This window comes from Amblyomma mixtum, chromosome 7 (genome assembly GCF_055824585.1).
Source record: "Amblyomma mixtum isolate Tamu chromosome 7, ASM5582458v1, whole genome shotgun sequence".
Taxonomy (NCBI): domain Eukaryota; kingdom Metazoa; phylum Arthropoda; class Arachnida; order Ixodida; family Ixodidae; genus Amblyomma; species Amblyomma mixtum.
In genome coordinates, this window is record NC_143018.1 from 34,486,747 (window position 1) to 34,514,586 (window position 27,840).

The 27,840-nt window shown below is 44.8% G+C and overlaps 1 protein-coding gene across 5 annotated transcripts; it reads right to left on the reverse strand.

The window, feature by feature from the left end:
• Positions 1-2,766: 2,766 nt before the first annotated feature.
• Creld (Cysteine rich with EGF like domains) lies at positions 2,767-26,672 on the reverse strand. 5 transcript variants are annotated; one of them, XM_089552202.1, is made up of 12 exons: positions 26,515-26,672; positions 23,791-23,991; positions 22,242-22,324; positions 21,576-21,639; positions 21,368-21,476; positions 18,478-18,566; positions 16,350-16,581; positions 11,354-11,446; positions 10,083-10,178; positions 8,767-8,781; positions 8,260-8,277; positions 3,614-5,211 (listed from the first exon to the last, which is right to left on the reverse strand). In XM_089552202.1, exons 2-12 carry the CDS (start codon positions 23,980-23,982, stop codon positions 4,991-4,993), a joined length of 1,212 nt encoding a protein of 403 aa, XP_089408328.1. In that variant the 5' UTR covers positions 23,983-23,991; positions 26,515-26,672; the 3' UTR covers positions 3,614-4,990. The 5 variants fall into 5 exon arrangements, with proteins under 5 accessions (XP_089408333.1, XP_089408328.1, XP_089408329.1 ...); XM_089552203.1 differs by lacking the exon at positions 26,515-26,672 and adding an exon at positions 25,552-25,912; XM_089552204.1 differs by lacking the exon at positions 8,260-8,277.
• Positions 26,673-27,840: the final 1,168 nt, after the last annotated feature.

A 27,840-nucleotide genomic window follows, 5' to 3' on the forward strand; every position in this document is an offset into this window, starting at 1 on the left:
TTACCCTCTGCACGCGCAATCTAAAAACAGACTTGGCCTTTGTGTGAAAACTGCTTCGTTTCGGGTTCGAACTTAACCAAGCTGTAACTGGAGACGTTGCGTACAGGCGCGTACAGCATAAAAGTGAACACGCCGGCACGTGCAGATGAGAACCGAACGCGCGCTTGCAAAGGCGTGCCCCGTTTGCGAGCCGTCTGCTTCAGAACACGGGATGGCAGCCACGCACGCCAGACCACTCCCGCGGCGAATAACAACGCTTCTAAAATTAGAGCCACTTGGCCTTGAAATAGGGACGTCCCGTGTGTGCTTGCTACAACAGCCACAGGCGCACGACAGGCCCGTGTGTGGCACTGAATGCTGCAGCCGTCACAGATGCTGCGCGTGGTAGTTTCGTAACAGGCAGCGATTAAAATACAAAGAGCAGCGATTCATGCCGGAAGACCCGTCCGGGCCTTCACCTTTCGGCGCACGACTTCGGATAGAGGGCGTCTCCAAGGTGCGGCGTGGTGGCGTGAGAGGGATAGGAAAACAAGTCTATTACAGGTATTTCATCCGTCTCCGACGCTGTCGAGAGCAAAACAAGTTGATTACAGGTATTTCGTTAGTCTCCGACGCTGTCTAGCTCCAAAACATGAGAAATGGCGCGAAGGCAAGGGTGTCGTTAATGGTGTCCGCGTACGTGACCGCCGTATATCGTCTGCTTAAACAGGCTTGCAATGCCGGTTCACACTGGCTCGCAGTGTGTGCAAAGAAAGGGCGATTACGAAGCTTCCTTCGAGGTGTAGGTCTCCGCGACCTCGGCGCATGTAATAGACCGCTCACTATACTTCGAGTAAATGCCCTGAATTCAAATGGCACTTGTTTAACACAGTCCTCTTGCCACTGATTTCGATTGCTTACCATTTTCCGGACTGAAATGGTCAAAACTTGATATGTTCTGTACACAAGTAGAAATGGGTTGCTCAGTTACGTTTGTCAGTAAGTACAGCTATTTGCAGCTCACGATTCGCTGATCAAGGGAGATTAACCGCTCTTGAAGCAGCGGCTTGGAACAGCTAAGCAGGTGGAGGCTGGTATGAAGACAGTAGGGCATGTGGCAACTGGAAGAGCATGCGTGTGTGTACGGAAGTCAGTAGTGCCATGCATGTTAGTGACTTGGACACTGCCTAAGCAGCTGAAATGCGAAAGGTTAAATGGACTTGTGGGAGAAATTTTACTACAGGAATTATAGCAGGAACGGCCTATAGGAACTAAGTCTAAGAAAACGAATGCTCGATCGCTCATAACACCTGAAAACGCAAACATTGCCTTGACCTATACCTTGTTTCCTTGCAGTACAGGCACTCGCATTTAATGCCTCCGCTTCTTTTTGCATAACAGTAAAAATGCATGGTTCTAAAGAAATGATAATGGGTTTGTTAAGCTTACACTGTTAACACAGAGGCAACTTTGTTGATGTTCTCAAATGTATGTGCTACTTAGAAAACACACAAGGACAAAATGACATACGACACAAGCAATGATATAACTGTGTCATGAGTCATTTAGTCCTTATGTTCTGTAGATGGCACATATGTTTGGGAAGTTGTTCAGCTTGAGGAAACGGTGAGAGTTGAGAGGCATGTGCTGACAAACATCTTGACTAAGCACCACTGGGTACAGGGGAGGCGGGGCAGGAGACGTTTGGAAGGGCTTAATTTTGGATCAAGCCCCACTAACCTGCTCCATAAATTCACATCTTAGAGGATTACTGTAGATGCTCCGAAGAATAGCGAGTTAAAAATCGCATGCCTCGCTCATAACGTTCAGAGGTGTACCAAGAGCAAGGCCGATCGAACCATCTAGTCTTTCCCGAAATTGCTGTAAATGTCAACTCAGAGAATAGCCCCGCAAAATTTTCACAAGTTTTGATAGTGCGGAGCTAGTTCACTAAGGCATGTTCTCTCGGCAACAGCTGGACAGCTGTGAATTACATGCGCCCGTGTTTCGAGCTTGTAACTGCATTTCAACCCCAGTGTCTCGTAACTTGGCACTCAAGTGGAAGCCATAAATGTGAGCTGACGGCTTCTGCAAGTGTGCTCTTCGCACATGCTCGTGAGCCAACCATGTAAGTCTTGAAACCGCAGCCTCAGAGGCCCTAGCTACCACTTTACCGCCAATTTGAGAGACAGTATAAAATATGTGTAGCTGTGCCTTTCCCAGTGTCTTTCTGCAATGCCATATATTAATGGTCGTTATGAAAGTGGCGGAACGTGGTACTTTGTTCAGTTACATGTGCAGGGCAGCTAGCTTGAATTGATGCCTTGGTCTGTAAGTACAGCACAGCTAAATGAACTCGAGGTGTTCTGGCACCTAATGTGTGCAAAATTGGTAATGCGGCTTTCAACTGCAGGAACCAGCTGTTGGCGTTTGCCTGCTCAAGGCAGTTGTACGAACATGAATGCAAGAACACACTACACATGTCGTGTAATGCACTGTTGAATGGCACTGAAACAACAAGGTTATGTTCTTTGGGACCACATCAGTTCCAAGTGTGTGTGTAAACGTGTGCTACTCAATGGCTAAAGTGTTGTTTTGCTTGCAAGGCCTGATATGGCAATGAACTACATCCCGAGTCAATGCATCAATAAGGTAGTAAGGCCAGATCATCAAAAGTAAAACTGGGGAATTATAACAGTAAAGCCGTGATACATGCAAGCCGAGGCAAATGTACTGAGCATTGTTTATACTGCAGTCAATAGAAAAACCAAGTCAAAAGGGATGAAACAGGGTAGAAAACTGTACATATGGTGTATTTATAACTTATATATATGAGGTGAAAAAAAAAAGTGACTGTTTCTTGTGCGAATGGACATAGTTTGTGATGCGCTGCCATCGGCCTCAAAGCTCGTCGCCGTGCGCCAACTCTGGGATTGTTGGCTCTTCGCTCTCTTCCGACACCGCCGCCCCTGAAACCAGCAACGGAAATCTTGTTTTCAGTGCTTGTCGCATTCCCACGTGGAGACCAATTAGCATCTGTGTGCATCACCCTGCAGCCTAAAGTTTGTACTGTGCCTCTTCATGCCCGACCACCTTCAGCCTTAAGACGAAACAGTCAAAGCGCTTGACTAGGCCTATTCAAGCCCAGCTAGGCCTAATGACTGAAATTTCATTTCCAAAGCCAGCTGTCTGTTCTTAGGCGTAAATATGTCTAAGCGCCGAGTTGCGCTTGCGAGACAAGCTGGCTGCTGTCAAATCACTGGTGCCAGTTCTGTATAGACCAGAGGTACTGATTTTTACACGGCATTCGGAATTAGTAACTTATCAAGAGCCCATTAAGTTACGCTTGAAAGCGTACAACCAACCCACAGACAACTCAGCAATGCTGAAGAATCCTCATTAATTTGGTTCGCAAACCATTATAAAAAGCAGGTTGCTTAATTAAGCCACTCGCACTCTTGAGTGACCAACATCAAATAGGTCAGTGTTGTGCACAGAACTCAGGCCTTCACAGCATAAAATGTTTAGACCGAGCTCTAAAAATTTATAATGTGGTTGTCTGCAGTAAAAAACTCCCTGCTGTGAAGAGCTGCAGCTCGTGCAAGGTTCAAAGCACAACGCAAGAACAAAAATGTGCATCTTGATGCAATCCGCATGTTTATTTTAAGACGCCTGTTCCCTACACAATGCCTACAGTGCAGTAAAGTCACTCGTGACAGCAGTTTTCGAGATGCGACACCGACGAGAATGTGTGCATTATCTAAGACATGCATTCTCAAGTAATGACTAGAAAAAGAGTTACAAGTTCCTACTATTTTAGCAGCAAAGAGTGTGGCGACCAGCAATCACGTTACCACGAAAGCAGCTCCATCTAGTCTTACAGCAACAAAACATCTGGTGGACACACTGTTCTCGGAATATTGTTATCGCAGTAGACAAATCTCTGCTGGTTGTGAAGTTTCTACGCATGGTGTGTTTAAGCAGTTGTGCATCTGAGTGTGCTGAGGCATTTTGACAGTGTGAATGCATCAACTTCAGCACGAAATATATCACCACCGACGTTCATCATGTTTGTTGTTGGAAAACACCAGGTCAATAAAGAAAAAGTGAAGCCTAAAGATAATGTCTGTGTGCGATACATTTTGAATGGCTACATGTAGCTAGTAAAATTTTCCTAACATCAGTAGGTGGTAATGTTATCGCGAGCACGGTGACTGCGAGCTATAGAGCCCAAGGTCATTTGCGCTTTCGATGTGTGATCAGAACAAGAAGTGAAAACGGAAAGTGGCAAAGTTATCTGCTCTGCAGAAATTAGCAACAAAACAATCAAGTATCACTTTGTGCAGCGTGAGACCCATCTGGAATGCATGTTAATCCCGTATTGTTTACTTAATGATAACAATGCCCGTAGTCTTTGTCCTTTGTACACATTTCATAGATATTTCTCAGCCAGACACTTTGACGCACGATCACAGACAAATGAACACAATATGATGCAAAGACAGCGAGGATGATCATGTGAAATGAGACAAATACACCCTGAATATCTTCTGCGGACACTGTGGCTATAGATGGAAGGCTGCTTCAGAAAATTTTGCCACAAGAAAATTAATTTTCACAGAAATCCTTTGACACGTAAGAGACCAGTAACAAAGAGGTACTAACAGGGACACAAAAGGACACCGGAATGAAAACACACATGAAACATTTAGTGATTGCACATAACCTGTCTTTTTTTTGTTCAACAATGATGTGACCCTGACAGCTTGTGACTTTAAACATCAGAAGTCCTGCAGAGTAATGCAAGAGCATCGTTCCAGTGTACTGCATACTGCTCCTGCCAACCACCAAGCTTAACAGTGCCACCCTTGTGGGATGTGTACAGTTGCAGCTTAGTGACAGGAAATTGCAGGATGCAGTGCACTCGAAACAGCTGACACAAAAACAGAAGCACGTGAGAAAAACAACAGCCAGTCAAAAAGCACATGGGTCGATCCACAACCGTGGCCAGTCACCACGACATGACATTTCTGATGGTTGACGTGAGGGTGTGGTCTTTCCAGTTGGACAGGGTGTACTCGGAAAAGCCGATGTACACCGCCACGCACAGGCCAATGGCGCTGGCGACCGACACGCTCCTCTTGAATATGATCAGCGTTGCTACGCAGAGGCCGAAGTAGGTGGCGTAGCGTGCCAGCAAGATGTGCAGCTCTCGCCACCTCTCGCCATTGTCTGGGACAGGGGGGAGGGGAGGCACCACATGGTTGGTTCGCCTCGCAAGGCATGTACCAAGCGTTGTACACTAAGAGAGACAGGCATGAGTGTGTCTCCTGCCAAACCACTGGTTTCTCTGGACTCACATTCCAGATGGAGCTTTTCACATTTCAGATGGTGGGTTGTTTGGTGGAAGCCCATGCCTGGCAACGATATTTGCCTGCTTATAATGCCAGGGATATTATAAATTTTGTACTTTAGTAAACAACAGACTACCACCTACCACCACAAGCAGAAAAAATGTGCGCCTGTATTCCTAACCCACTCTTCTCACACGTACCGTATTTACCAGCGTAATATGCGCTCGGGCATAATTTTCAGACCCCAAACTTTTTACCCGGATTTAAAAAAAAAAAACAACCTTTACTCGCATATTTTGCACTCTGTTGCGCAAGACCGTGAACAACGTACACAGGTGCACGCAGGCTTGGGAAGATCAGCGCGGCCGTGTCACCGTGCACGGTTGCAAAAGGTGCAAGCGGTAAGGGCACGCATTGTGCGCAGTTTACTCGGCTCGCTCGCGCTGGCGTTCGCTTTCCCGGACAAACAGATGCGCGCACCCGAATCAGAAACTACCCAACCGTTTGCAGTTCGGCTTGCCGCTAGTCAGCCGGGCAGCAAGCTAGCGCTCCGTTTTATCGCCTGTTATCTCTTTTGCCTCCCACTGTTGGCTTTCGCGATGGTACCGTTTGTTTCTTTAGAGCTGCGTACGCGCCGTCATGCCATCCTGCAAGGAACTACCTAATGTGGGGCGTTATGACCTTTGCAGGTGTTTAGGATCTGTTCAAAAAATGTTTGCATAATTTGCGCATCCCCTTCTGGAAGCCCTAATTTAAAGAAAAAAGTGCGAAATTATGCGAGTAAATACGGTATTTCTTTCTTTTCATGGAAGCCGTATTTCAACAAACCAGGCAAGTACTGCCACCAGACATTGTATTAGCTCACCACATGACACAGCCCTCAAAAATGTAAGTAACGGTTTAAGTAAAAAGTGGCCGCAATGTACCTAAACAGCGCTACTGACAAACGATAAATTAGCACTTTTTTATATCAATGTGCCTAAATGTCTCTGTGCCTAACCATGACCTCACAACTTGACCAAGACGGTGAACATGCATTTTGAAAACAAACAGCTACTATATAAATGACTTCATCTCATCCTATCAGCACTTGACAACCAAGATATTGTAACTATCTTGTCAGTACTATGTCATTGTTATCGCCAACCGTGTTAAGTCTACAGCAAGACAAACATATCTTTGTCAGTGGCCTTCAATTCAGCAACTACCACGGCTATTCCACCCTCGCCGATTTCCCGACCACATCTCTCTAGATAAAAGTGTTTGGCCCACCCTTAACTAGTATGTTCCCTTCGCTTTGTACCCACTCCGCAACTAAAATAAAGCACTGGTGGACATTCATTCTGCTCATTAAATACCCAGCCCAAATACATGTCTCCATCTCAGCACGTATGAGACACTTTTAGCATAGCGCATACCGCTACCGCCTACCACGCTCCGCCAGAGCGCATGTGCTGATTGGTTCCGATGCAGAAGGCTAGCATGGTGTTGATGGGGAAGTGGCGCCATCTAGCATCTTCAGGGCGATCTATGCATGCGCAGCAGCGGCTTGTGATTCGCGGTAAGTGGTACTAGTATCGGTATGTGCTATGCTAAAAATACCTATTGAAGTACACACGTTTGCAAAACTTACCATCTGGGAGGTACTCTAAGTGCAAGAAACACAGGGAAAAGAAGGAAAGAACAGAATGAACACACGTGGAAAGCAGTGCAAATGAAAACAGTGGACCAGAGGCATGCATTAAAAAAGAGTCCGCTGAAGAGAGAGTTCATCATGCCCATTGCGCAGCTGACATTCGACAATCAAGAGACAAGTGAAGTGCAACATGCTCATTCTTTAGGCAGGCAGGTGAAAGAGAAATGATGGCCACTCTCAGAGAGTAACTGTAGGTTGTAGCTGCATGTTTGTATAATATAAGCACTGTAGTATGTGCATAAACACAGGGTGCTTCATCTCATTTAGGCAGGTTAGAGTATATTGATGACGTCAGTTTGGGCATGTTAGGCAATATATATTAGTAATTATTCACAAACAGGCTTGAAGAAGGTATGAATCCAGCAAATACAGTGGCGCTTTTTAGCTTACAGTATTGCATTTTTGTATTAAATTTGTAATGAAGTAAAACATCCTGCATATTACTGTACCCGAGCAGTCTTTTGAGCTTGAATAATTCGAACCGGCATAATATTTCGGACTTTAATGAGAAACCATCATGCACCTCATAGCAATGCGTACATATTTGTGACCAGTATATTTAACTCAATGGAGATCAGAGGTTTCATTTTTCGGACTATGATAGATGCTAGCAAGATAGACACAAGTGAGCATCACTGCTGCAACAAGGCGACTATATTTGCCACTGTGGAAGATGCCACCTTAAATTTGGTTTGGCTACGCTTGGCAGTTTGTGCACCTCACTGCCGGCACTGATGTCATGATACGTTCTTTCTTCCCATCGATGTGGACTACAAAATGCTCGTGATCGCATTGGTAAGTGGACAGTGGCAACGGTTTTCCACAGCTCAAATAACACCAATACCCGCGGTGCAGGCGGCTTGGCAGTAGAATTGGGGGAAGGGGTGGGGGAGCTGGCAGCTTAAAGGATGCTTATGAGAAGCCCGATTTCGCCCACAGTATCTACTTGCACAACGAACACACTTTTTTTTGCACAATATTTCTGAAAATTTTGAAGGGCGCATCTGAAACACAGGGTGAGAGAGACATTAGCAGAAATTTGTACATTAATGACGAAAATAGCAGGCGTGTTCATTATCCGAAAGCGTTCACTGTGGAAATACACAGATAGTATTGTATATTAACCACGACCTCTGCAGACGATGCACAGCAGAAGGAAAAGAATATGCTGAGTGAACAGTGACGTCTTCTGGGAGAGTGAAAATTTCAAGAGGCTGAGATTTCACTTACCCTCTCCCTCTTCGTCGTCTAAAGGTGATGGAAAGAGCAGCAGCAACATGCAGTGAGTGCAAGGGGAAAAAGAAACGGTGTGGGAAAGCAAGCACGAAGTGCACAATGACAGCTTGTGTGCTTACAGTCAAATCTCAATCTAACGAAAGCTGATTTAATTGCGAAGAAACTGATTTTATAAATGTGTTGCATTTAAGGAACCTGTCATTGCTTTGGTTTCGAATGTTCCTTAGCTCTTTTTATCTCATGAAGCAGGATGTCAACTGTACTGTCAACCAATTACATGCAAGCTGTATCTTCGCCTTTTTCTCGAATTTCCTCAAAACATCTCAATTCCAAAAGTCCTTTCGTTTCACGTAACAACTGATGCATCTTCCAAAACCATTAGTCTGAGATCTGACCATAGCACACATCATCACAGGGACAGGCTAAACATAGGAACGTTTTCATGCAGCATTCAAACAATGCAAAAAAAAAAGAAGGTTGTGCAAAGAATGTCCACAGTACCTTCATCAGCTGCATCTGTGGGTGAAGAAAAGACCAAACAAAACAAGAAATCACAAAAAGGAGTAAACAGAACAAAAACAAGCAACAAAACTTGCAGCACTCAGGGTACGAAAAAGATACAAGAGGAAAGGATTGATTTTTTTGCGGTAGCATGCACACAAAAACTTAAAAAATAAGGTTGGAGGTAACAGCAAGCAATACGCAGTTTCAATAGCGGCTGCATAGCATCAAGTCTGTGTCCAGTAGTGTGTAAGTCTTTGGCCACTGCTTTTTCTACTCCTCTGCTACCTACCATAAAATCACTTAAAAGAAGCAGAACACCAAAATTTCATGTGATGTTCCCTTTGCTGAGAATGGTGTGCAGGGACTTAAGAACAATAGAAGTAGGAAAGGTATTCCCCAGTATACCCTAAATACTTTATTGCAACATTGTTTCTTTCCCTAGATTTTCGGCTTTGGTTTTTTTTGGTTGTTTGTACAAGCTGTGACGTACAAAGCCCACTAGACAAAGCCGCAAGTCACATTCGTTCATAGAATCAACAAATGCGTCCATCACCATTCGAAGCGTTTCAAGTTTCCAAGTGACGTGCAGTCATTCTGTACACTGGCCTTCTATGTCACAGCTCAAGGAAACTCCACTAGTGACTTTCACATGCCACTTCACCTGGATAGGCGTGATTGCATTTGCTTCCACAACATTCGCCTTGATGTAGCAAGCACTAACTACTTCCTATACAAATTGTATGCCTAGTAATCCCTGACCAACACTTACGGTAATCTGGAGCTGCAGACATTTTAAACGATCACGTAGAACACTGAAAGCTGAATAACAGCTATTTCGGGACTGTACCTTGAAGCCCTGGTGAATGCCGTTCGCCCTTGGTGTGATAGTCTTTTTACATTAATGCAGAACGAAAACATTCTTTACATTTTCTCAAGGACACTGGTCTTGTACACACCCTTAATAAATGTCAATGTGCATATGTGCGTGAGCGGGAAAGTTTTGTGTGCATGTGTTTCATTTGCTTCGTATTTGTCATCCTCAGCTGGAGTAGCCTGCTGGAGTAGCTATATTACAATCATTCTAATGGTTCATAACTGTTACCTCAAATCTTCCTAGAATGAATCCGTGAAGACATGCAGCCCCAGGCACCCACAGAATAAGGAAAGAGCCTTTCCAGGGCACAGAACAATAAAATGTGCACAATTTAATGATACATGCATAAAGAATTCAGAAGGGTGGACACAGCCACAGGCAGGTGCCCTCAGGAGGGCACAAAAATGGCGGGCCTTGGGCTCCACGCAGCAAGACTCACCGACACAGGTTTTGTCCTTGAGGAGGTAGTTCTTGGAGCATTTGACGCACCTGTCTGGTCCCTCCCCGGTGCACCCGTCACAAGCAAAGTCACACACTGCAAGCCGCCAAAGAAGCATGCACGCTCAAAAACCAGCCTCCACAAGATGACTCAACGCAAGTATGCTGCAGCACGGCAGACTTATTTTCATTCAGGGGCCATAGGAATTAGAAAGAGGGGCAGATAAAATAACGCGACAATCTGAGTATTGATAAATGCAATGTACAGCGTTACACAGACATTAAGCTGCATCTTAATTAAAGGTGCAGTGAAGAGGAATCTGAACTCATCTTTTTGCCGCGGTAACTCGATCTACACGTTCCGAGAATTCTTAGAAACTTTGAGTTATTGCCCTGTGTGGACAATTTCCCTAATTACATCGAATTAACGTCTCGCTCCCACCTTTTTTTTTTTTTAATTCTCCCTGTACGGTGGGCGGAGTCAACCAGCGCGTGGAGTGCCTTTCACCCAGTCCCGTGGCAGCTTACAGTTCTGCCATCGGCAGAGTAATACGCAGTAAATCTGTAGAAGCAAATGTCCACGCATATTTTTATTTCTGTGGGCTTATTTTGCGGCTGTATTATCTGCGAATGAAACTATTTATTCACGGAAACCTAAAAAACAAAATAAAGCGAAAGCAAATCCTCCACAGGACTGGCTGAAAGGCATTCCACACGTTGGTCGACTCCGCCTACCGTACAGGAAGAATTCAAAAAATAAAGGTGGGAGCCGGACGTTAATACGATTTAATTAGGGAAATCGGCCACACAGGGCAATAAGTCGAAGTTTCTAAGAATGCTCGGAACGTGTAGATTGAGTTCACGCAACAAAAAGACGAGTTCAAATTCCTCTTCAGTGCACCTTTAACAACGTTAGCTAAAGCTTCATGAAAAAGTTGGTTTCTACATTTACAAGTTCTGTGGGAAGGCGGTTACTCTAGTCTGGTGCAAGGTATGAACGACTGAGCGAAAGTTTCAGTGCTTAACAATTCAACGCTCACTTAGGGACTTTGATCAATACAGTGGGATATGCACTGAGGTTAAGGGATGAAAGGCTACCAGAGCAAAAATTCCTACAGAGCAGAGAGTGAAACATGTGCACGCTGATTTGCAGAATCATTAATGCTGAACAGCTCTGCAAAGCAAGCGAAGGGGAGAGACCGGTTGTAGAAACATCAGGCCTCGCACCCTGCCTATTCACATGTACAAAATCTCGCACACTCATAAACTTACTCCTGCAGTCGTAAGAACCTTCCTTGTTGACACAGTAGGTGTTCTTCTGATCCTTACACAGGGGCTCCTCCGACTCTATGCATTCGTCGATGTCTGAAGAAGGAAACAGAAAAGCCAAGGCGTAAGAAAAACTAGACTTTTACATATGAGTATACTGTTGACACTGTTGATACTGTTGACCCTCGCTTGAGGGCTGTTACAGGAAGGGCATACAATGCAATGTACAACAGACAAAATTCCTATCTCACAACATCAAGTTGGGCACCCTCGGCACAAAATATCAATTGAACGTTTGAACTTGTGCACGTCAGATTGCTCGACAACTTCAACAGGCAACGCATTCCAAATTTCGATCACATCAGGAAAAAAAAAGAGTAACGAAAAACATCAGCACCTGAGTCGTAAGGCTTGATTGATCGAGTGTGGTTTGTTCTCGCGCTCCGTCTTTCCGGGGACTAAACATATCTATCTGTTTTTATCTTAAAGTGTCCCACAATTATTTAAAAGAAAAGCTTTAGTCTTGATTTTTGCCTTTGATTTTCAACTGAATCGAGCCCACATGAGTTTAGCATTTCCGTCACTGAGTCCCTTCTTCTGATTCTTGACGAAATAAAAAGAGCGACCATTCTTTGAATTCGTTCCAGTTTATCTTTTAGAACTTTTTGGTGCGGGCTCCAGACAACAAAAGCATACTCCAAAGATGGGCAGGTGAATGTAGTAAAAGTAAAGGAATGGTTCAGCCAGAATTCAGCCAGCAACCTTGACAAACAGACCACACTTCCAACACTGTATGAGACAAAGTGTGTACAATCTAACCTCATTGTAACGAAAAGTTGTGTTAACAAAACAATGGGTATAACAAAGCAATGACAATTCCCCTTGGAAGTTCGACCCCCACAGGCTGTAACGAAGCTTCGGCCATAACGAAGCAATTGCCGGGCCTCTTCATCTTCGTTATAACAAGGTTCAACTGTATCCACCTTTGTGGAGTTCTACGGCTGAACCTTCATTTAATGAAATTCAAGAATAATCTGAAGTGCCTACGAGTCTCAGCTTTCCTTCAAAGCCACTAGTTTCTTTCTTTTCATTTTTTGTTCCCCTCTCAGTTTACACGAGTTATCAATTGCAGTACCACTCAGAGCTTTAGGATTACATCAGCACCAGGTCTGCCAACAGAACTTGTGCATCTAAATCTGCTGCTCAGATTGGACCGGCTGGGAGGCTAGCATATTGTCACCCCGTGACCTTTGGTGTTGAGACAAAGTGCCTAAGTGCGGCACACCACCCGAACAGAGCGAAAAATAAAAGCTGCACGATGCCACTGTCTGTTAATGCAAAGTTTTGAAGCACAGTTTCGCAACTGGTATGATTAAAGAGCTCCGGTATCAACCATCTAGTGTTCAGTGGACTTTTAAACTTAAAACAGCTGTGCAGTGGACTTCTGCTGGGATAAACAGCACCGCGATATAGTAATGTTTTCAGAGAAAGCGCACGCTCATGTCAAGGATGCTATCCGGGTGGGACACAGCCATACAGGTCCCATGGGTAGTGGGGTCATAGCGTCATCTGTATTTGTGCCACTGGAGCAGGGCACTACTGCAGAAATGTGGCGAAGCCGTTGCTATCATCTCTACACCTCAGAACACAACAAAGAGTCTGGGAGTTTTTGTGACAAACCAATTTCATCACGCCCACTATACCTCAAGAGAAAAGTATACAACAGCTGTATCTTATCAGTACTCACCTATGGGGAAGAAAGATGGAGGCTAACAAAGAGGGTTCAGCTTAAGTTAAGGACAACGCAGCGAGCTATGGAAAGGAAAATGATAGGTGTAACGTTAAGAAATCGGAAGCGGGCGGAGTGGGTGAGAGAACAAACGCGGGTCAATGACATCCTAGTTGAAATCAAGAGGAAGAAGTGGGCTTGGGCAGGACATGTAATGCGAAGGCAAGATAACCGCTGGTCCTTAAGGGTAACAGAGTGGATTCCAAGAGAGAGCAAACGTAGCAGGGGACGGCAGAAAGTTAAGTGGGCGGATGAGATTAAGAAATTTGCGGGAATACGATGGCCGCAACTGGCAAAGGACAGGGTTAATTGGAGAGACATGGGAGATGCCTCTGCCCTGCAGTGGGTGTAGTCAGGCTGATGACAATGATGATCATGACTATACCTACATATTGTTACCGTGATGACCACAGTGACAATAGCGCCTTCACTAACACACTGCTGTGCTCCTGTTTGTGACAGCTTTGGGACAAGGGGAGAGTCGGGTTATAGTGGCGTAGAAAGTAGAGGTGCCAGGCATGTGCACTCTGCAGTGTGTCTCCGAACATCACTCTTGAAGGAAAAAAAATAATAATAATCAACAGGATAAGCCCGAAAGAGAGGCTTGTATGCCAGCACAATGATAACATGACTGGCGTGTGCACCAGTTGTCTTTCTCGCAAGTCATGCACATTTTACTGTTTTAAAATGGGATAAAGACTACTGTTCATGAGGAACACAACGCCTTTGATGCAAATCAGACTTGCAATAAATTTGCGAGAAGAATAACAATTGAAAGGATGCCTTCGTTAAAAAATCCATGAGCCTTGCTGCCTGCCTTTTTTTTTCATTTGCTCCCAAGTAAGGCTAACTACATAAGAATCCGTAAATAAATCAATTGGTCGAAAACTTTACCACAGCTTCAACTCTACAAACGCACTAGCCTGTGGCTATTGCCAGCTGCCAGAAATGCAGAATCCACTTATTTTGCACCTCCACTGCAAACGCACAAACCTATAAGGCAGCAAATGTAATGCAACGTTTCAGCATGACTTCAGGTGACAGTGGTTTGTTAGCTGGAACACACCAAAGACCAATCTTGCACCAACATGCAAGTGAAACAATCAGAGCTTCACTTCACCACAGCACACAAAAAATGAACACGGAGCATTAAAATGATACTACTGAAACGCTGACCTCAACTAGTTTATTGCCGTGTGTTGTGCCTACATTTATGGAAATTAGTGTGCAGGCATATGCAGGGAAAAAAAATTATGGCTGAGGCTTAGCTAAGGTTAAGCCTAGTCAGATGCGAAGCATATTAGTGGCTAGGCTTGGTAATACATGGCTTTCCTTGGTTGAATACTTGGTCATTTGAATACAACCACTAGAAGCCTTCGTCGTGGGGGAAGACAACGGCATGGCTACAGCGGAACGCCGACTAACCCCGAGACGCGCGTTGGGTGAGCGCCTGGATTGCCACGGAAGCCGCGTCTGCCTGCCCGGTGGAGCGAGCGTTTCACCTACACCGAGTGTGAACGCGCGTTCGAAATGCGTGGGTGTGACGGCTAGGGGTCCCACGGCAACGGCGTGAGGTGGAGGCCGGCTCTCTCATCCGATGTCACGTGGTGTGACGTCCCGGTGTCACGTGCTGTCACGTCACGGTGTCACGTGGTGTGACGTCTAGGGGTCCCACGCCGACAGCGTGAGTGGTAGCTCTAGCAATATGCTTCGCATAAAAACAACACTGAGGCGATATGTCACGTACCTCTTCGAAAGCGATGATGAACCCCACATGAAATAAAGCCATATCACAATCAAAGCTGCAACAATTCTGCACACCAAAGGGACTCAACAGACTAACATGTGAACCGGCAGCTTTGAAACAGCACTTACTGAGTCACCATACCTAAGCAAAGGCACACCTCATCGCTTAACAGTGTTCATTTTTTGTGCGCTCTAGTGGAGTGAAGCATGTGCAACTACTAGCCCAGAAGTTCGTCTTGTGCAAATAATAAGAGGTCATGTCAGCCCTTCCTGCATGACACTGAGTACACTTGCTTTAATGTGAATCCAATATGTTCAGCCCTTCCTTTCATCCCCATCATTACCCCTTTGCTGCTCCTCTTTGTCCCCTTTATCCCCATTCCCAAAACTTCACACCAGAGTCAAATCATCATCATCACCAGCCTGACTACGCCCACTGCAGGGCAAAGGCCCCTCCCATGCCTCTCCAATTAACCCCGTCGTTTGCCAGCTGCGGCCACCGTATCTCATCCGCCCACCTAACTTTCTGCCGTCCCATGCTACGCTTGCCTTCTCTTGGAATCCACTCTGTTAGACCTTAAGGACCAGCGGTTACCTTGCCGTCACATTGCATGCCCTGCCCAAGCCCATTTCCTCCTCTTGATTTCGACTAGTTTGTCATTAACCCGCGTTTGTTCCCTCACCCACTCCAGCTGCTTCCGGTCTCTTCTATAATTTTTCTCTCCGTAACTCACTGCGTTGTCCTTAACTTAAGTTGAACCCTTTTCGTTAGCCTCCACGTTTCTGAGGCCTGAGGCCAACCCCTCTGCTTTTCATGTAAAGCCAATTTTCAATACAGTTAAAATTTGAGACACCAATAATGTGCTTGGATCACGTGGTGTTTGAGTCAAGGGGAGGAGCCTTTTTAATAGCACGCTTAATGCTGACAGGACCAAAGTGTCAGTTAAAATAAGCTTCCTGCATTGCCTGTTCGAATCTACTGCATTCAGAAGTGCGAGAACCGTGGGGCAATTCCAAGCATTTCTGCATTTTGCACCCTATGAAATGCAGCTACTGTGACAGGACATCACACCTCGAACCTGCCCAGCAGTAGAAATGCTGAGGCACCACAGCAGGTGCAACGGCTGCCCCAAAACGACTACTCTGCGTTGCTGTTTCACAGCGGTGTCAGTGGTACAGTACAGTCCACTGTTAAAGGGAACATGCGATTGCGTGGCCACCACGTTTCATGGAGCGCTATCACCGAGGGCTTGTGGGAATTGACGGCATAAGGCGCATGCGCAGTAAGCATGGCAGATGGCCTTTCCGCGCATGCGCCTGATGCCACCCTTCTCACCGCATCTAGGCAGTTGGGCTTCACGAAGCGCGGATGCCACACGATCGCATGTTCCCTTTAACAGTGGGCCATACTGTACACCATAGCTTATGGTGGCATCAGCTCGCCGTTCTCTGATCGAAACTCACCCACGCATCCCAGCTCTTCGTTCATGAGGTAACCCTTCTTGCATGCCTTGCAGGCCTTGGGTCCGCCCTCAGCACAGGGTCCCTCGCAGGACGGGTGGCACGCGACGCATGTCCTGGTGCCGTTGGGGCTCGGCTCACCCTCGTAGTAGCCCTCAGTGCAGGTGTCGCACAGCTCGCCTGTGTAGCCCGCGTGGCACTCACACTTGCCGTTGCCCTTGCGCGTCCCGGAGCCCTGGACAGAAGGGAAAGAACCAGGTTGAAGAAACCTTTACGTCAAAATCATCAGCAACCGCAGCCTAACTACGCCCACTGCAGGTCAAATTCCTCTCCTATATCCCCCAAATTAACCCTGTCCAGTACTAACTATGGCTGTCTTATCCTGTCACCTCCCTAACTTCATCGATCCACCAGACTCCCGCCCCCTACTATGCTTGCCTGTTCTTGGAATGTGACACAAATTTCAGCACTAACTACAAGTGTAAAGGTGATGCAATAGAAATCATGCAAAAAAAAAGATTTGTTTGGTGTTTCAGTTGCTAGTGCGGCCCATTAATCATTGCTGCTGCATAAACAAATGGACAAGCCAGCCACCAACACATGTAGCTGACGCTGAGCTTGACTCCTGAAGAAATGTAAATAATGCTGTAGGACGTTGACTTGAAATGAAATCATTGACTTCATGTCCATACAGCGACTGCATGTTCCCCTAGGTACGACTGCACTGTTGTCTGCTATCATCTCTTCCTTTATTTTTTTATAATCATGTTATATAGTGTGGTCATGTTAGCCTACGTTTTGCGTGTAACCAGTTACCTGAGCAACCATCCTAAAAAAACAGGGAATGAGTGCTGACCACATAAGATCTCAGTTTGTGCCATGCCTTCAGCTTTCACCCTTGAGTTTCTTTCATGACACCACCAGAACAAAGACTGGGGTGACATTCCAAGTGACTTGAACAAAAATGCACCCACGTTCTTGGATGCCACTGCCGGTGAGCACTACTCCGGCAACTCACGCAAGTAAACTCGTGCTGTTTCGGGCCGCCTGACTCTTGCCTATAGCAGTGTAATATGACAAATCAAGGAATAATGTGGGTGCCTGGGAAACCTTTTCAGTATTTGTACAGCTTTCCCCTCATCCCAGCTGCACAACATATTGAGTTTGTACATGAAGCTGTTCCTTTATCCACAACCTCACATCTCTGGTGCCTTGGATAAGGCATCCAAGCCAGAAACCCCACCAAAGACGCTATCTCAGTTCTAACAGCAGACACAAACTGTTCTATGTGACTGCGTTCGACTAGATGCAATGACCATTTCCTATATACACAGCATTACACGCTGGATATAAAGTACCTATGGTTTCATGCTCATAGGTGCTCTCAGTGACTACCAAGAACAGCATATATTTCAACTGTGTCCAGTTTACACTTCATGCCTTAAAACTTTCTATTGCCAATCAAATAAAATGCGATCAATCAATTTTAATGTGAAAGCATTACTAGTCACATTATGAGAAAAGCCTGTAGCATGTGTTAGTGTGTGTATTCGTAGATGGTACCAAAAATCCCAGCGAAGCAAAGCATTACCATTTCAGATATCCATATACATGTTGTTCATCAATATATATACTCCCCACTGGCTGACCTCAATGTTGGTGCCAGTTTTCCCAACAACAATCATGCTAAAATTGTGACGCAACCATTTGGTACAGCATTTCGGGTGGTGTCATATGATTTGTCGTCGCATAAAATTTATGCGTGCTAGTCAAGTTGGAGGCTAGTTTGCAATAGAGGTTAAAACTAAAGACATTAGCACCTTCAATTATATGCCTTGCCAGATTCTCTACCCCTTCCCTTAAGACACTGTGAGGTGTCCACTGAGATGTGAGACAATTAATGCACCATTCTTTTAGCGAAATTGTGATGCAACTGTTATATTGTACAGCATTCTGGGTGAAACCTTGCACGCGTGTGTACGTTTTGTGCATGCGGGTGTCAGAGCACTCAGGGACAATAATGCTCTCGCGATCCCACACGTAAGCAAGTCTTAAGTGCCTCTGCAAAATTTTTTTTACTCAGTTCATGCATGAAGGAAACGATGCTGGTGGCATGCAACCGAATACGCACTTTACACCTCCCATGGCCATTGCACGGGCTCTCGGCTCCCCCCGTGCATGGATCGCAGTTGGGCCCATAGTAGTTTTCAGGACAGCAAGCTGCATGGAAAAGGAATGCATCCGAAGCAACACGATGAACTCAGTTCCATCCCAAAACCATTGAGCCAAATGATAACAGTTCAGCAGTAAGTTGCGTTTCCTATTAGTGCAAGTATATAATTTGTTTAAATGGCTCTTCTATAAGTACTGGGTGCAAGACGCTGCCCATTCCTAAAAAACTGAATGAAGACGGAGCACAGTCAAGGTCAAGTGCTTTGACAAACAATTGAGAAGGCCCCGCTCATCAAATTCTCTTAGGTTGCGAAAAGATGCGTGTCCGACATGCCGGGAGATGCATTAACGAAAGGCTAAGAGGACACGCCAACAATATAGACAGAGCCTTGCTTTCTTACAGGGTACTGTCTGACCTGCCCTGATTCAAGAAAACTGTATCCCGGACATTGGCAACACTGCTATCGATTAGATAAGTAAAGAATGCGTCTAGCATGACGTTGTCGACTCCGAACTGACCACTAGACTGGTAAGGACTGCGTGAGCCTAAACTCAACTGCCTCTCCAATCAAGACCTGGCTTTTATTTTTTTTCACACGCATAAATGATGGCTTTCTCATAGACAGCATATATATATATATTCACCTATGTATTGCTTACAATTAAGGTGCTGGAAGTTCAGCACTCATTCTTGTTTGCACTTCATCCTTCAGCCTGTTTTCTGTGATGCGGTCATTTCTTGTCATGCCATTCCAAACTATCCAATTCTTCACAGTAGCCAAAACAAGAATGGTTAGAGAGCTGCTGCTTACCTTCTCAATCTAACAATAAATTCTGCTAGTCAATTTGGTACAGTACACAAGCAGGAATGCGGATCTTCCTCCATGCAGATCAGAGCAAGATCCCGTGTTTACCTAATTTACGGGGCTAAGTGCTTACATTTACTCACATAATGAATGCATTTTCTTTAACTTGAAAACTTTTAGGTCCATTACCATTACGCCTGGTAAAGTCTTAGCAAAAATTTCATGCTCTGACAACAAAATAGCAGGTGCACTTATTAACTGAGTACGTTTATTATGTCAGTAAAAACGATATATGTTTTCATGCCAAGAGTGCAAGTTTGCAACTGCGCTCTGGTTACCTCTTTTGAAGTAAAGAATTACTTAAATCACGGAGATAGGTCAATTAAAAAGTGCATAGCAAGTGCTACCTTGTAAATTAATTTTACTGTGAACTTCCACAAACAGAGTAACACATGTGAAAAGTAGCAGCAGAATATAACATTTTTAGAACTATGTGGCACTCATTTTCTTCAAACAGTGACAACACAAACAATGCTCCAGCATGACAAAAGCTAGCTATCCCACCTTCCCAAAAGCAGATAAAAAAGGACGACAAAGATGAAGCACCCAGCTGAGTCAAAACTTTATGCAGCATAGAATAACCCAGAGGTCTAAGAAATAATTAATGAGCCATGTTTTTAAGCACAAAATGCTTTACCTCCGATTCTTGGCATACTAAAACAATCCTGAACTTATCCACAACAAGAATTTTCTGATCAGGATGGTATCAAGCAGGAAAAAACCTTGCCATGACACTGGCCATGAGTGGAAGTCAAGCCAGCAATAGTGCAAAAGAAGTAGTACCTTCAATTCTCGATGCCTTAGATTACTCGACCACTGTCACACACACTGCATGTTCCAACTGGTAGCCTCTTGCACAGTGTGTTAGCTGCTCTGACGGTAGAGTGACTGCTCCAGTGAAGCAATGGTCCCGAGTTCAAACCATGGACCAGGCGAATCTTTCTTCAACTATACGAAGTTTCTGTGGATGCTGTATAGCTTTCTTTTGTAGCTACATGGCTATGCTTGGATGGATGCAAATGAGTAATCTACATATCTACTCCACTTTGAGGGATTCTCCTATACACTGACCAACCCTGAAGTGGGAGTTTAAGTGTACCCTTGAATTTTTGTTTTGTTTCCACTCTTTGAAGAAAGCGGGTGCCATAAACATTTAGACACATTTCACTGTTGCTTTCTGCAGCTGCTTTGCACTTAACTTTCTCCGCGACGGTTGTCAGTGAATTCCAGTGGCAACTTAGTCCTCTTGATATGCTTTTTATTGCAAAAGCAATACTACGCCAGGTCTAACCACTCGCCACGTGGTCCGTGGACCCCCCACTCCTCGAGGAGCCGCCGCCACACCTAACAGATGGTGTGACGTCAGCCTCTCCATTGTTATGGCGACGCATTACGTCAGCTTGCTCTCTCCATCGCAGCCAGGAGGAGCCGGTCATGCCGCATTCCACGAGGAGTCTCGCCATGGAAGTCACCGACGAAGAGTCTATATCTGAATCTAGTTGCTCTACTCCTTCTGAACAGTTTAACTCTAAGACAACAGCCAAGCAAGCTAGGAAGAATGCAAGAAAGAGGTTACAACCTACCCAAGAAACGGAAGAACAACGAGAAGAACGACTGCAGAAACGACGAGAAGCCGAAGCAGCTAAACGAGCTGTATCGAGTTCAGAAGCTGGGATTAGGCAAGCTAAACGGAATGAAGCCAAGGGGATGTGACCAAGCATAACATTGTATTGCTTTCGCAACCAACAAGGTTTAACCAGAGCTAAACCACACCAATTTTTGTCTGCGTGTCCTGTCTGTGCAGTGCTCATAATTTTTTTCTTCAAAACGATTCCACCAGCCAACTTGCTCCTTTACCTCTGTGAGTAGTTTCTCAGAACGGCAGCTAGCCGCACATCCCATCAAGTCAGAAGGTTTTACATTCCCAAACTGAAGCACCTGTTTTTGAAGAAATACGCTCAAGAGAAAGATGAGAGGTCCCACCTTTAGCCTGGTCGATGCACAGGAACTTGTGCAGATCGGGCTCTTTGTCCTGCTGCTCAAACCACCAATCTTCCAGGTGGTTTTCGTACTGTTCGGCCAGGTTTCTGCACTACATTCAAAGGGAAAAAGGAAAGGGAGGAGCAGTTCACCGGAGGTCGAAAAAGCAAAACGCAAAGCAACGAGAAGGCGATTTTCTAGGCAGCCTTACATGTTCCTGGCCCTTGACGATCTCATGGCACAGGTGTTCCTGGATTTCGATAAACCTGATTTCGCTGCAAGGCAAAACCAAAGACTAATCGTCACCCTCTAGGAGAGCTTGAATAAGAACGGCAACTTTATCTGACACATATCACAACTGCTCTCCTTCCTTGCAACAGGTACAGGCACGGACAAAAGTAAACGGAGCATGCAACTGTCTTCGAATATTTTTCACGCGTCACCTAATTGAAATTTCCAGCAGTGGTACGCGCATGCTGGTAGCGGAGGTTGGTGGGCTTTCTTGTATACAAACAACGCTTCTTCATTACCAATGGAGAAAGCGTGATTGCACTTCGAACGCAATAGCGTGCTCCGTTTACTTATGGCCGCGCCTGTACAAACAGATTACAAATCCACATCAACAAATCCAACACTGCACGCCGGCTGTCACCTTTCAAATGGTGTGCGACACCGATGTGTGCTAGCTGCGAAGAATCTCTTTCTGTAATGTATGCATCATTACAGTGCATTGTGAATGGATGTGAGTAAAGGCATTATTTTTTTAAATGCCTATAAAAAGCACAGCTAGTTGCATGTAGCCATTTTTTGTACAATGCATTAACATTTTCTTTCAACAAATATTCAACGAAGCTACCCATCGCACACCTTCCCTCACCTTTTCGAGTACTTCCCCATGTTTTTGGCTTCCCAGTCAACATCTCCTCCATCAAAGCGGCTCCTTTTTGTTCGCTCGATACCCTGCGAGAGAGCAGAGATATGAAGTGGCAGAACTGAATGCACCATAGGCAGGTTGAAAGTTTTGTGGGTATCATATTGGCTTGCATGTAAAAGGCAGCACAGGGTCCTCTTATTGCAAGTGTTTTTATACAGCTCTTAAAACTATGCACCTCTTTAGGTTTGAATCATTATCAGAATTTTCATCAGTCTAAGAAACTTGTATCTTATATCCAACTTTTACAATCAATATCTTTGTTACAAAACAACAAACACTTAAAAGGTTTACGGTTTCATGGAGGTTTAACGTCCGAAAGCAACTCAGGCTATGAGGGACGCCGTAGTGGAGGGCTCCGGAAATTTCAACCACCTGGGGTTCTTTAACGTGCACTGACATCGCACAGTACACGGGCCTCTAGATTTTGCCTCCATCGAAATTCGACGACCGCGGCTGGGATCGAACCTGCACCTTTTCGGGTCAGCAGCCGAGCATCATAACCACTGAGCCACCACGGCGGCCAAGCACTTAAAGGGACTGAAAATTGAATTTTAAGAACCCAAACTAAATTGCCTTGAAAGAAAGACTCAGGTCCACGGTATCCAATTTCACAATGGTTAGCAACAAAATCCTCACGGAGAATTATTCATGCACTTATTCATGTATTTTTATGCACTTGATTCTGCAAACTATACTAAATGAGCAGTGTCGTGATTGCACACCAGCTGAAGTAAGGAAAGAAAACTGATACTACCCCAAGCTGCCCGACAACAATTGGGCAGTTTTAGCACAGCATAGCATACATTAGGATTTTTGCATACAAAGTGCTCATGGGACACTACAAATGCAACAATGCAACATGCTGCCAATGCCAACAAATGCAAAACTGTGTGGTGCCATCTAGTAACAAAGACAAAGATAACTTCGACCCTGCAATGCCAAGGGAGCATTGCTTTTATTTTTCACATTAAAAGACATACTAAACACCATAACCTATATTAAAATATAACAAACATATTTAAATTAAAAAGAAATGCACTGTACATTTGACAACTTGGTTTCATCACATAATTTTTGCATCAGCTTGTTTGTGCAATTACCAATTACAAATTAAATTACATATTCTGCTTTCATTGGCACTAACACAAATGATTTCGCTAATATGAGGTAACATTTTTCCACTTCCACAATAATCTAACATCTTTCCATGAACTGACAGTCCTTTTAAACAGCATTTCACCCTTGACATCGAAAAAGCGTAGTCAATGAAATTACCGGTTGAAACTACGTGGTGCATTTGGCAAATGTTTGTAAGCATAAAAAATAATGCCACTCTCGTTGATCAATGCTTAGCACAAAAAAAGCAAACAAAAAACATTCCATAACTGTGGTACAAGAAACAAGAAATGGAAACTGAGAAGCTTGCTACAAAGGCTAGCGACCATGAGAGAGATGTATGTGACAGCATTTAGTGAGAGGAGAGATAACTCACATTCTTGAATGTCTTAACCACCGTTTTGCAAGCCTGGCAAGCAGGCAGGAGGTCTTTGCGAACTACACGCTCGCCCAAGTCGCTGATATCGATGGCAGTTGCAAACTGCACTTCCCCCCTGCAGACAGTGGCCAAGCCAACGAGAAGAAGCCCCAGTGTATAGAGGAGAGCCGAAGCCCGTGTTGAAGCCATGCTCGTTGCCTGCAAGATACAAGTGGTGGAAGTTTACAAAACTGTCGCTCAGATCTTCTAACAGACAAAAAGTGCAGAAACATGAAGACAAAGAATACTACATTCTGGAATTTGTACTGACATAACACCTGCTATGCATGATGAAAATAGAGCGAGGATTTTCTGCTATGATCCTAGCAAGAGTGGAATTGCCAAACATCATTAGAGACAACAGGGAAATAGCACGCATCTAGTACAATATGTTAGCTGATGCTAGTTACATATTGTGCATGCATTCTGAGTACCTTTTAGCGGTAGCTGTACGTAAATATTTCAGTGCTCTCTATTCATTCAATTTATCCTATCCTCAGAGCTTTCACATCACAGAGAGGGGTCAGCTTACTACTACCATCCAGCATGGAGCTTTAACTTGTGGGTTTACGACATAAATAATATTTCAAGGCAGAGTTGAAAACATACTAACAAGGAGCAAAATGAAAAAAAATGGAAGTGAAAACTTTGTGGTAGACGTCATAATCTGTCACTACATGGAGCAATAAAAATCACTCTATTAAAAGTTACTAGTGGTGTAATTGGACCGGGAGGCTGAAAAGCAGAAACTCAGCTCACTGAATGGTTTGTTTACAAAGGACAGTAGACACTAGTACACTTAACAGAACCGCAGGCTAGCTTTCTGTGCATGCCACAACATGGCTTAGCGAATCGCAACAGCAGATTCGGCGTCTTCATGTCTTAAGCTTGCAGCGCTGAAAAACTTGAAACAAAAGAGAATAAATGCATAAGCACAGCACAATTCACTAACTCTAATTTCCTGCAATCTCTCTTGTTTTTCTGCAAGGTTTAAATCCCTCAAGCGCACAAATTTTATTCAGTGTAACACAGCGATATCCGTGTAATCTGTGTAATACAATGATGAGCAGTGGATTCTTCTACCATTTATCACATGAAGCGGAAAGCTTTCGATTTAAAATACAGCGCATATGCAGTAGACAAGCTTAATACCAGGGATACACGGGTTAAGACAGAGAGAGAGAGGGAAGAAAAGAATTGTTAACAATTTGCTACACTGCAATGGGGGAAAGAAAACAGGGGACATAAAGATGAATAAGAAAAGAGAGCTCGGTTAAAAATTAAGAGTGTCGAGTAAAGCAGTTAAGGCTCCTTGACCAGGCCAAGAAGACCAGAGTAACCGTACTGCTCTGAAGTCGAGCACAGACTACTCAGGCCATTTGTGCCCATAGTTTGGCATCTTTACAGCTGCAAGCTTAGAATAAAACACATCCACTTAACACAAGATTCCTCTCGTAGAACATGTGGGCGCATTGGTTGATTTTCAAGGAAGGTTAAAAACTGCGCAAAAGGATGAGGACAGGAGAAGGAGAGCCCATCGTGTCGTATTCGTTTCTTTACCTCCCGTCCTCTTCTTTTTGCACAGTTCCTAGCCTTCCACGAACAAGATTCCTTTTCAGACAGCAGAAGGTTAACATGCCCAGCGAATAAGAAGCAGGCATTTCTGCATTGCAGCTGCACAATACACTACAATTCAAAAGACAAATAAATGGTCATCACCTATCTATATACTTGAGTTCTGAAATGCAAAACACTTGTCACACAAAACACCTGTTTCTCGGCGATAGCCCATTTTAAAAAAATTTCTTCTTGAACAATCTTCTTTTTCGTTAAGAAAGAGCCCAAAAAATGAAATGTTCATAATCTGCAGATACTTCAAAGAAACACTACGCATCTATTCAGGACAGAAGCTGAAGTCAGCACAGTAATCCCGTCCGTCTCACTAGTAGCGTACCACGCAGTACATCGATCGAACTGCTGCGAACTAAACAGCATGAGCCTTAGGTAAGCACATGTGAGGCTAAAACGCCGTTTTTCTGAACATTTCGAATCATCAGCCCCAACTCATTACAGCGAAGAGGACCTCATAAACGCCGCCTCCACATATTCATCATTCTTTTTTTTTTCCCCGACTATGTCAGTATTTGTAGCCAAAACCTAAAAAGAAAAATATTTACCAAGTCTGATTAGCAACGCGCGACACCTGCAACGTTTCTCAAATAATTTGCCGCGCGAGGTCAGAACTGTCCAGTTATGCCGTTACGCCAAATGCATTGCGGTTTCGGAACACTCGGATGGGCCGTTAGAATGCCGCGCTGCCAAAACGGCGAAGCAGTTCTTCAGATCGTTCATCCAGAGCTATTAAACCCTGTTTAGAGCGGTAAAATAAAATCTCCAAACCGACATCGCCGTGAGAACTGCGCAGCTCAAAACTGAAGGCATGCCGATTACACAGAAATCCGCCCCGATACTTCGTACCCTAGAAAACCTCTCACGCACGTGTATCACAGTGGCTGAGTTCTATCGCTTCACTAAAGAGTGACGCCTGATTAGTGATCACACAAAAATAACAAAGTCAACTGCAAACTGAGAGAAACCCCCTGCCGCTTGTAGGCGGCGGCGAATGAATGAGTCGGCGATCGTGGGAATGCGAGTCAGGGAGGGTCATCCCACATGACTTGCCTTCAAGCTTAAGCTCAGGTGGCGTGTTCAGCAGCTTCCCAAGATGAAGCGAAGCGATGAGACCGCGTATTCTAAACTAAACGCAACATCAGCGACACGCAACATCTATGCAAAGCTCGCCAGGCCACCAATAAACGTTCTCCACGAAATTTTTCCGGCTGGCCGTGATGACGATGCCGATTCTGCTTCGGCTTCGCCACCATAGCAGCCATAGTTCCGTTGTAGCCGTTGTTTATCGCGCTTCATGCACCTGCGTGCAGCTGTTTAGCATATCGGGAAATGCTGATACGAACTTAGGCTGCATTTCGTACCCGCGTCATTTTTTTTTTAGTTTATAAGTGGAAAGAAGTGGAGCTGAGCGTGTAATGCTTTCTAAAACTAATTCAACCAAGAGCAGCAGACATCAATTTAGAGTCTCACTCGAGGTTTAATATACAATCTTGGTAACGTTATATTGTGTCTGAACCTGTAAAGCACACAGAGTTAAACTGTCTGATGGGAGTACAAACTTTGAGTTTCGTCGAAACGCTGCGCTCCTCAGCAAATGACTGGGCAAAGTTGGCTTCTCCGCACATACCGTTCGTTTGCAGTGAAGGCAACTATTCGTCACACGTCTATACCAAGGTGTGGCCCATTACTGGTCCATTCGAACTGCGACTAAGACTGCCTGATTAGAGACATTAATGTGCAGGGAAAGGGGGGGTTGGGTTGAATGTGTACTATGAAAGGAAAAATATTAAGAGAAGGGCAAGCAATAGCCTCAAAAATGGACGGTATAACGTGATTAAGTAAAATGCGAACTATAGGTGCGCTCGCCCTACGATTTTCACTTCGATTTCGGTCCGAGGCTCGGTTTAAGAGGGCAATACACGATAGCAGTATGTTCTGGGTAGATTGCGCTCGGATGGAAGTTGATGAAGACGACGACACCCGAAGTGCAGTTTCGCTATGCACCCTGGCCATTCCACCGCCGTGGGTATGTGCCATTAAGCCTGAGGACATCATAATCATCATCTTGAGAGACTGGCAGCTGTTCGGCTGCGACAATGACGTAGTAGTTCAATGCAGTGGCCAGTAAAACTGAGTTGTTTGCTACACCGCGGCTTTGAAGCCAACTCGCGTCCATAGAGTGCTTTGCCATAAAGTTGACCAAATGTTTTAGGGAAATCTACCCCAAGGTGGAGTAGATTTGTAATAAGGGAGTAATTACTCATTGACGTCCACCCGAGCGCAGCCAGGACGAATTTTTCTTTAACTACGAAGTTTCTGAGAAAGCTGTATAGCTTTCCTTTGTAGCCGTATGGCTACAAAGCCCCACTCCCTTAT

Bases quoted from the DNA above. Each gene is read 5' to 3' on its own strand.
- Creld (XM_089552202.1), bottom strand. From the start codon at position 23,982: ATGGCTTCAACACGGGCTTCGGCTCTCCTCTATACACTGGGGCTTCTT. The intron at 21,640-22,241 runs GTGAGGGAAGGT...TTTGCCTTGCAG, and splicing joins ATGGGGAAGTACTCGAAAAG to CGAAATCAGGTTTATCGAAA. The intron at 21,477-21,575 runs GTAAGGCTGCCT...CTTTGAATGTAG, and splicing joins TCGTCAAGGGCCAGGAACAT to TGCAGAAACCTGGCCGAACA.